At 41.8% G+C, this 10,081-nt stretch overlaps 2 protein-coding genes across 3 annotated transcripts in view; one reads left to right on the top strand and one right to left on the bottom strand.

Annotated features, from left to right (window-relative positions):
• Positions 1 to 90: 90 nt before the first annotated feature.
• get4 (guided entry of tail-anchored proteins factor 4) lies at positions 91 to 9,459 on the bottom strand. 2 transcript variants are annotated; one of them, XM_028567628.1, is made up of 9 exons: positions 9,235 to 9,459; positions 8,171 to 8,249; positions 7,909 to 7,990; positions 7,210 to 7,359; positions 5,677 to 5,815; positions 5,150 to 5,290; positions 4,876 to 4,951; positions 4,549 to 4,621; positions 91 to 3,933 (listed from the first exon to the last, which is right to left on the bottom strand). In XM_028567628.1, the coding sequence occupies exons 1-9, from the start codon at positions 9,372 to 9,374 to the stop codon at positions 3,842 to 3,844; spliced, it is 972 nt and encodes a 323-aa protein (XP_028423429.1). In that variant the 5' UTR covers positions 9,375 to 9,459; the 3' UTR covers positions 91 to 3,841. The 2 variants fall into 2 exon arrangements, with proteins under 2 accessions (XP_028423429.1, XP_028423430.1); XM_028567629.1 differs by lacking the exon at positions 9,235 to 9,459 and adding an exon at positions 8,927 to 9,035.
• mrtfab (myocardin related transcription factor Ab) overlaps positions 9,160 to 10,081 on the top strand; it is a 76,153-nt gene continuing 75,231 nt past the window's right edge. Inside the window, exon 1 of the mRNA XM_028567620.1 lies at positions 9,160 to 9,510. The gene's annotated coding sequence lies outside the window, so the exon portion shown is untranslated. The remainder of the gene's footprint in view (positions 9,511 to 10,081) is intronic.

Genomic DNA, 10,081 nt, shown 5'->3' with positions numbered 1-10,081 from the left:
TATATTTTTTTTTTTTTTTTAATCCTACGTTAAAAGTACCACGTGCAGCGACTTTAATACTCTCAATGATGCAATAAAAAGTGGACAGGACAATATTTATTTCATGACATTGTCAAACTCTTCTCAGCTGTAGTTTATTTACTGATGTAGTGAATCATGAACAAAAAAGAAAGCAAACACTCCCCTTTTAGTCCTGAAAGGATCAAATCTAATCAAAAACTAAAAAAGGTGTGATGACACAGCAGCATTCAAACAAAAGTGACTTTCAGGTTAGCAAAAGAAGTTACAGGGTTAAATGATTGACACTGAATAACAGAACGTGTGATATGCGGAGTAGAGCAGGTTGTGATATTGTGTAACCCTTGCGTTGTCTTCCCGTCAACCATAAACTTGTTCTTCCAGGTCACAGTTGAAATCTTTTGCGCTTTTCCAATGTTTCGGTCACTTACACACCTTTTTAGTTAAAAAGGCAGAAATGAATTATTTTCGACAAATAGTCAAGATCAGAGGATGTTGAGTGGATCACAGATGGGTATGTGTCAAAGTTTAGTCCGGATACCGTTTTGAAACAAATAAGAAAAAAAAAACGCTATAAGATTAAATAACACCCAAAAAATTCAGTGAACGTAATCATTCATTTTACCTGAAGAACGTTGTATGGAACCATCCACGTTATTTTTGGGCAATCGGATATAAAAACACTTTGACCCGAGGACAACACAAGGGCTTAACTGCCTGACGTCTTGGGAAATTTGAACTGCTGAGGAACCTAAAAGTCCATTTTGCCCGCATTTCCCTTTCGACCTCATGGATGTAAACTCCGACCAGAAATCGGGACTTTTCACCAACGCAATACTGTTAAGGGCCGTCCACACCAAGAGCGGTAACTAGAACCATCTCTATAAATATATAGTTTTGAAAATTGTTCCAACTCCAGTGGGTGGCAGAGTCCGCGCTGCAACTCTAACGACAACGGCCAACGCTAATCGCTGGGATCACTTTCAGAGCGATTTGATGAACGATAAACAAATCAGAATCCATCTGAATTGATATCATGGCACGGCAGGGAGAGAGAGAACACTGCGGAGAGATTTGTTTCACACAGGTAGTGGCGCCGGTAGACTCTTAGTTCATAAAGTGGAGCCTACGTGATTTCACAAATATGTAGGATATTACTCCTACGGATGCACCAAATCCAGGATTATGGTCCGGATTCGGAAAAATACTGGGCTTTTTGACGGGGTTCGGTTTCTGCCGAACCTTTAGAATTTTTTTTCCCCCACTGAATCGAACCCTACGCTTGCACTACGCTGGTCGATGTTGATTACAGGAAGGTGTTTACGTAGGTGGAGTGTTGGAACTCAAAAATGGAACTCGTGAGCAGAAAGTGTTTGGCAGTACTTTCAGTCAAAAGAAAGTGATTTAAGTCCAGCCACGTGTTCAATTTGCAATGCTGATTTGTCTCGTGGTGGTGAGGACCCTAAACAACACACAACATCGCCGCTGTTAAAACATCCGAAAGAATACGGGTTGTGCATGAAGGAATCTACAGACAGCAGTCAAAATGCAGCGACTTCAGGTACGGCAAAAGGAAGGACAGTCACAGCTAAAACCTTGTGTTAACCATTTGTTTACTTCATTAATGTGTTTACTGTGTTAATGGACTGAGGACGGGAGTAGGATTCGGTATTCTGTTTCAGATTCGGCAGAATGTTAACCAGTGGATTTGGTATTTGGCCAAACCCCAAAAATCAGAATTTGGTGCATCCCTAAATTGCTACAGACATTCCTGTAATCCTACTTGCAACGTCTGCTGTATCAGTGGATTATGCGTTATCAGCTGGAGTGCGCAGCGCGGGCTCGACGCTCAGCAGTGTGGATGCTCACGTTGCCGTGGTTAGCGTTCTTAGTGTGGACGGGCGTTTCAAGCAAAAATATTGGCAGTTTCTCTCACTCTTGTTATCAACCGGATGACTGCTGCAGTGCATACGCGTCGACAACTCAACACTGTTCCGTCTGTCCCTCTGTAGCACGGCCACGTCGAGCCAGCCCAAAATGGCCAATATTAAAGTTTATGAAAAACAAACAAGCATGTCAATAGGAGTGACATGTTTAAAAAAGGAACCAATTAACCTGTGAGGTATTTAAATAAATAAGTCAAAACAACTCATTTTCATGGAATTATTTTCTATTTTTCTTTGACTTTAGATTTTATTTTTTAAAAGTTTTCCTAAAACATAACCTTCCCAAAAAAAATGAGTTGAGTTTTACCGAGCTAAGTTGGTTCACACAATTATTTATTTTATCATCACTTATTTAGTATTGGCTATTTTGGACTTTCACAATCCAACACAGATAATTACACAGAAGTGAATAAATATTACTCTACGTTGGAAGACCTTTGGACTTTCCTTGTTTCCCTAGTATTAAACTGAAATTTGACCTAGACTGATCGAATGTCACCAAGACCATAAAGAAGCGGAAGTTGTGAGAAAAGAAACAAAGCTGTCGAGAGAAAAGGAGCAGAGCGAGTGTGCTTTCTGTGGGCCACTGATGAATGTTAAGCTACTGTAGGAATCACACTTCTGATGTGCACTGGCTGAACTGACGTTGGATTAACTTGTTCAAAACGTAAAAAAAAAAAAAACTGAATTGAACAAAAGCCAGAAATTGTCAGCTACCTTGAAAAGCAAGATTCACTCCAACGGACAAAAGGTTTTCACAGTGTCTCACTTCCCTCCTAAAGATCACTTTACAGACTTGGAAGGTATAACCCCAACTTTGACATTTTATTTTTCACAGCGACACATAGACAGGCACCCAGAGCCAGCAACCAGCAAAACAAACGCTTTAAGTGCTTTAAACACCTTATTGCCAGAATTTTTTTTTTTTTTTTTTTTAAAAGCCCAAATTGGATTTTTTCACACAATTGCCCTTTGGAGATGCAAACAGCACCAGTTAAAAAGTGGGACCTCTACAGTAGAGCTATTTGTATACAGACAGCTGTATGTTTGCAGTAATTCACTAGAATAGAAGTTACAGCCCCCCACTATAATCCGTGGGTGGGGGAGAAAAAGTTTGTTTGGTTGATAATCGAGGTGCTTAATGACCTCTGATAATAACTTACAAAAGAGCTTTGTTGTCTTTTTGTCCATATTGCTAAAAAAGGACAAAGAACACGAGAAACTGACCGGTGGCTTTGACTACATGTACAATTTTAAACTTACTACTGAAAGAACAAGAGTTTTAAACGGAGAAAGCTGCGAAAAAGCGCCAACAGCAGCAACGCCACGGCTCTGATCGGAGCTCCGTATGGCTGTCGGGCAAACAAAAGCAGTTGAGTAGTTGTAGGGCGTTGACTAAACCCTCTTGTAATGACGTCGTTACCAACGTTATGACGAGAGCTTTCACTAGCGATGCTATCCTCTCCTCTGGGAGACTCAGACCCATTCCCCATCACTTGGGAGCAGGTTTTCACAGGGAGAGGGCAGTTTGTTAGCTCTGGTTTAAAAATCCTACACCCTAATCAGAGAGTAAGAGTCTTAAACTAACAAACAAAAAAAAAAAAAAAAGGTTAAAATAATATAATATAATAAGTCCCGGCAGTGCTGAGAGGGATGTTTGGGCGGCCTGATACTTTCGGATTCTGGGATTTTAAGACTGGATGGGTGGGAAGAGGTTTATTTTGGAAACCGCACGCCTCTGAAAACATGGACCGGCGCCTCGCCCCCGCCCTCTGTGTGGAGGTGAAGGAGGGAGGCGACGCCGTCTTCCTCTTTTTGGGTGTGTATGTGTGCGCGTTTGTGTGTGTGTTCGTTTGTTCTTTGTCCCGGGGGCAGGCTCAGTCCAGCTCTATGGGGCTGCTGTCCTCCTGGGCTTCTTCGGCGCCGTCATCCTCCTCGCCCGAACCCATCAGGCTGTTCAGCAGGTTTCCTGCAGGACGCAACACAGTCAGCATCCCTCTGTGCATACAGTAGTGCAATGGTCTACGGTACAAAATTGTGAAATGCACTCCCTCACTTTATTCCAGAGAGTTCGGTGACAAGATTGATACCACACTCTTGTATCTATATCTATCCATCCATCGCCAGCAGCCAGTTCAAAAAAAGGTAACTAAATCTGCTTCCCAGCCCATTTTAAGCTCACTAAACCTGCACTACAATCTAACCTACCTGACAACAGGAAGTCACTGCACTCGGCCGACATTTGGCTTCATATTTGCCATACAGACACGAGAGTGGTCAATTAACTTAGCAAGAAAATATTCTTTAATATCTATAATAAACCATCAAACACAAAATTTGAGACAATATTACGTTTGTGTATTTGATAAGACCAATTTATTGCGGCACAACTCATCTGTAAAACCTGAGGGGTTGAACAGTGGGACTCAGAGTGAACAGTGATTGAAAGCTGAGTCGCATCAAGACACATACAGGGACCAAAACTTAATACAAAACTTCAGTGACACAAATACAGCTGATCAGTAACTTTTGTGTTAATTATCCTCGACATCGGCTCAAATGCACAACGTCTTGGTTCACTCACCTAGCAGTCCACCATACGATGGAGATTGTTTGGGCGGGACGCCGAAGAAAACCTGTCCTATTCTGTCGAGATACTGAGGAACCGGGAAGATGTCCAAAAGAAGAGATGAGGAGGAGGACAGAGAGAGAGCGAGAGAGAGACACGGTTGTGAAAAAGACGGGTTACTAAAAACAGGAGGGAAATATTCCATCACAACATTGCAAGCATAAGAAATATTTGACATACAGTATGGTGTATTGCAGCTGCACTCACATCAATGAAGGCCATTTCATACATGATTCATGGGAGGAAATGACTTGAGCATCAAGCAGATTTTTAAACACTCACCTCATTATACATGGGGTCCCTCTTCAGGGAAGGTTGATATTGCTCACATAACACTGTGAAAACTGTTAATTTACCCCTGGAGAAACAAAGAAGAACGGAGAGAACGCTCTCTTAAATTTGCTTATTACATGCTCAGGGCAGATTGCTGAAGGAGTCTGTAGAGACGTATGACAGAATAAGACATTAGGTCATAATACATTCAATATATATTTTAGGCAAATACATGTTATCTATACCTAGGTTTTTGAGGGTGTATACAAGAAATACAACTCACCCATCCACTGCCAGCAGCAGAAACCAGATAAAGTTTAGTAGGGGCTGGACGAAGGGAGGGCCCTTCTCTATGGACGGGTGTTTCTCTGTGTATGTGCTGAACACCACGGAAGCGCTGTTTTTGTTCTTTAAGCATAGGAACCTGGAGGGTGGAGGTTCAGAGTAGGGAAAGGACAGAAATAGAAAAAAGGGACAGAGGATAAAAAGACAAAAAGGAGAAGATGGGACAGAAGTGTGACACAGATTAGAGAGCCGGCAAACCAGAAAACACAGAGATTAACAGATACTTAAAAAATTAAAATACTGCTGACAGACAGAAAAGGGATATGACTGCAGACCAAACATGCTGGAGGAGGATGCATCAGTACCACTATCTCCACTGCACACACAGATTGTGAATACAACACCTTAAATCCAACGAAAAGTTCAGATCACATTTAGTAACAATACGGACTACTGCTGTACACATTTCCAGGGTGGACTTTTTTGTTTGTTTGTTTAACTAACGAATATTGGCGTTTCACTTACTGTAGGACGGCCTGCGCCACAAACATGTCAATCTCGCTGCGGTAGCCTCGTGCCGCTGAATACTCCACCAGCATCTGTGCACAGCCCTCCCCGTCAGACGAATGCAGGAAGTGGTAACGAGACTCGCTGTAGTTTTGCTCTGGACACACAATAAATATTTTAAGTCAATAGTTTAACTGTAATGATATTAACACATGGGGACAGGGCAGCTTGTAAAATATTAAATGGCAACACACCACCCAAAGCACACACCGGATATGGCATACTGACGGAAAATGTTAAGTACAGAAGCTGGAATGTGACAATCTAGGGGATGAGTGGAATACAGTCTGCGCTTTCCTGGAGGGTTAAGGCCTCTTTACTGTCGCCGTTCCCAACCGCGCGACAATGTGATGTCAAAATGACATTGATCTCGCTGGCGTGCCAGGATTTAAAGTGCGCACGACAAAGCGGAAGTCTTTTTCTTTGTTTCTTTGCAAGCAGGCTCAAAAGCAGCTGTTCTTCCTCATCCATTGACTCCAATATCATCTTAGCCACTATTGACATTGACGTCAATGCTGCCGCTGCTGCCAGTTCTGCCATCGTTTACCTTTTTCTTCTTCCAGTCCATAGAAATAGCAAAGTTGGTTGCCTTTCCTCATTAGCGACACCCCTCAGGAGAAGACCAACTAGTGTTGCGACCACCACGCGCAAGTATAAATAGTTACTTCACACTGTTGTGCGACAGCTCAAGAATGACGAGTATACTCAATGCTTTAACAGGTGTCAATGCGGAGAAAGAGGAAAGTTCCTAATAGGACGCGGGTTGACACGCCATCATGAGGCTGCTGGTGTGTGAGCTTACAAAGAAAACAACTGGCATGGGTGTTTTGATGCACATCATATGCGGCCTTTGAGTGTATGCTTCAGTTGCATATGTTAGGATGGTAAGCATGTTGAGGACTGTGACTGCTATAAATATTTGGATAATTGATGAAATTATTTGAGAGATTCAAATACTTTTAGTCAATTACTAAGTACAATTGCTGGTCCCAGCCTCTCAACTATCTGTTTTTATATCATTACATTCAACATTTATCTAGAGATGTTCCGATACCGATACCAGTATCGGTGTCGGCTCCGATACTGCCTAAAACGCTGGTATCGGTAAGTACTGGAGTTAATGCACCGATCCAATACCACGTAATAAAGCCCAAAAGAAAATCTATGTTAAAGTAGATTATGTTCTTTTTCCGTTATAACTGTCAAACTGGACAATAAAAGAAAGTTCTGTGGCGTTCATTGTTTGTGTTTGTTCATGTTTCACAAAGATAGAAATAATATCACATCCATACAGGGATAGTAGTATACAATTGTTAAAACATAAAATATATGACACACTGGTATCAGATCGGTACTCGGTATCGGGCGATACACAAGTTCAGGTATCTGAATCGGGAAGCAAAAAATGATATCGGGCCATCTCTACATTTATCACAACTTGTAATAAGCATTTTCCTCTACACTTTATAAACTAAATAAGTCAGTCATTACCTTTCCACAAGGTGACAGCTAGCAACTGGTGTAGTTTTGGGTGACCCAACTTGCCGGACCCTCCTGTGGACCATTTCAAGGCTCTGGACACAAACGCTACTCTCTCTGGAGAGTTTGGGTCCATCCGGCTGAACAGCTTAGCCAGGCATTCTGCTCCACACACGCACACACACACACACACACACACACACACACACACACACACACACACACACACACACACACACACACACACACACACACACACACACACACACACACACACACACACACAGTCAGAGAATGTCACTTCTACCCTCCTTGTGGAAGGCGGATTTCTGAATATCATGACAATGTAATGTTGCAGCGTTTCTAAGTGATTACACAGACAGATCCCAAACAAATCCATGATATCACTCCAGTATCAAGGCCAATCAATACTGGATCTGTATTGGCTATACATGTAAAGCCCAATCCATCACCTACTGTGATTTGGGTATGCCAGCTGTCAAAAATGCAACTGCATTAAAAGAATGGTTCTTATTGATCAGGACATACTGTAAACAATGTATAATGTATATCTTTACATTTCAACATTGGCCATTTTTTCCAATGGTTACATTCTTTTTGTAAATTATTCACTTCCATAAACAAGTTGAATTGTACTGCCATTTAATGGCACATTGTAGTCTTTTAAAAAGGCTCAAGGCTGCCACTTACCTAATACTTCATCGTCGACTTTAGTCTCCGATTTCTCAAACACATCAAGGACCAGCATGGACAGGTCCGCTGCACTGTTTTGCTGGAAAGAATGATATTTTACACAAGCGCATCGCAGGATGGAACAGCTACTTGGAAATATGACGACATCATTTCCCTATCTGGGGTGTTTTCATGGACATGTGCACACATGTGACATTTAACACTTGGTGTGGGATATACCAGGCCAGCTAATAGAGCATAAATCTAGTACAGCATGTACCTGGTTATAGCTGAAGAAGAGCAGAGCGCCATTGTACATCAGCTCCCTGGCCTCAGCATGTTTCGCCTGTGACATGTACCTGATGGAAGACATGAGTGTCAACATCACACACGAGATCTGCTTATCGAGACACACACACACACACACGAAGTTTGTTTACGTCACCATTTTGGCATTGGGCCGCAAGATAAAAGATACATGCACGCAGGTTTTGCTTAAGATACAAAACTCATTCTGTGCAATGGAGAAGGACCGCCTTTAACTGGACTGGATTCAGAACAAATTACTTATTTTGGTAAACTATACACATGCAGATAGCCAACCAACTAATCTATTCAGTACCCCAAACAGCATCTAACGTTAAGTTTATATACTGCATTAGAGCAGGTAGCTACAACGTTATGTACACCAGTAGCTAAGTGTCTTAACGTCCCTAATGAAACAGACAGATACTGGAAAACCGATTACACTGATGATGACAAGTTAGCTAGCTAGACTTATTTAAAATTCGCGACGTTGAGCATAACTAGCTGTTAAAGATTACATTTTTTTTTACTAGGCAGTTGACAAAAACGTGTCTAAAGTTAGCCTTCATGGTTCAGACTGCGGCTATTTGGCTACATGCTAGCACAGCTGTACCCTAGCTAGCTACTGCTTCAACACACGTTTAAGAAATGACAACGGTTAACGAAGCAGTAAGCCGCTATAATCTGTTCTTTTACAGGTCAAGTATATTTACCACGGTATTAACACTACCTTGTATTAGCTGTCCAGCTAACTCGGCTTCGGCTAATGCTATTATCACTTGTGTTGCTAAACACATAGCTAGCTAGCTAACTAGCCCTAGTTAGCAGTCCCATTTTGTGATTAGCCATAGATCGACAACACAGCTGTCCAAACAAACAGACGGACCAACATGGGTGGGCGGGTCCGCGGTGAAGTTTACCCAATCACAAACGGACAGGCATAGCAGCAAGGTTGAGTGTAGAATGATCTGGAACAGACAGGCCCCAAAGCCAACTGACAATTACAACTGCACCTACTGACATGAAACGAATTCTTACCTAAAAAATAAAGTCCTGTACATCTGATGTGCTTCATAGTAATCCCCTTTTTCTACACTGGCTCGCAGTTTTCCTTCGACCCTCTGTACGCCTCCACGGTTTCTGGCACTTGAGCACCTCAGAGACTCCTGCTCCGACATCGTCGTTGCTCTGCACAGCAGCGCTCGAGAGCCAAGTGTTGACAGTGGAAATCCTGAAAGCTTTAACGGACCCTCGTCGCTTGCCGTAGCCGGCGTGTTGTGGTGTAGGTGTGTACCATGGCTGTTTTATATTAAGGTGAGTACCCAAACTGACACAGTTCATAAATGCGTGATTTGGCTATGCTAATAACGCAGAAGGCAGCATTATTATGGAAAATAAAACTACTGGGTGGTTAGTGAAAGGTGCTTAATGTGTCTAAACAACACAAGTACCTGCCCTGTAATCAGAGAATGTCTTCTCATTTCAAAGGGGAACGCCACCTAAATTAAGAATTCTAATATGTTATTTCCATGGCCTAGTAAAGTTCAATCAATATTTGTGAGCAAAGCCAGAAACAAGAGAAGTAATGGTGTGTTCCATTTCCCAGTTGGAAATTTCAACTGGAGCTGGAAATGTTAAATGTACTTAAGCCTTACCCTCACCAGTTATACAAAATGAACATGAAAAGATATTCAACCATTTGCATCTCATTTTATTCTTCTATACGACTGCTTTGACATATTCAAACATTTAACTGCCAAATAAAAAATGTCCATTTTCTGTACAAGACACACTAGCAACTCATAATGTAATACCTGCACATGGTGTAATAATTTAAATGTAATAAAAGTTCATCATGTTCTATCATCAAAACATAGGCTTAATG

Source organism: Perca flavescens, chromosome 21 (genome assembly GCF_004354835.1).
Source record: "Perca flavescens isolate YP-PL-M2 chromosome 21, PFLA_1.0, whole genome shotgun sequence".
NCBI lineage: Eukaryota > Metazoa > Chordata > Actinopteri > Perciformes > Percidae > Perca > Perca flavescens.
The sequence above is the reverse complement of the archived record's forward strand: the minus strand, read 5'-3'. Positions and strand labels throughout refer to the sequence as shown.

Bases quoted from the DNA above. Each gene is read 5' to 3' on its own strand.
- get4 (XM_028567628.1), bottom strand. From the start codon at position 9,374: ATGTCGGAGCAGGAGTCTCTGAGGTGCTCAAGTGCCAGAAACCGTGGA. The intron at 8,250-9,234 runs GTAAGAATTCGT...GTCTTCCATCAG, and splicing joins TACAGGACTTTATTTTTTAG to GTACATGTCACAGGCGAAAC. The intron at 5,291-5,676 runs GTAAGTGAAACG...TCCACCCTCCAG, and splicing joins GTGGCGCAGGCCGTCCTACA to GTTCCTATGCTTAAAGAACA.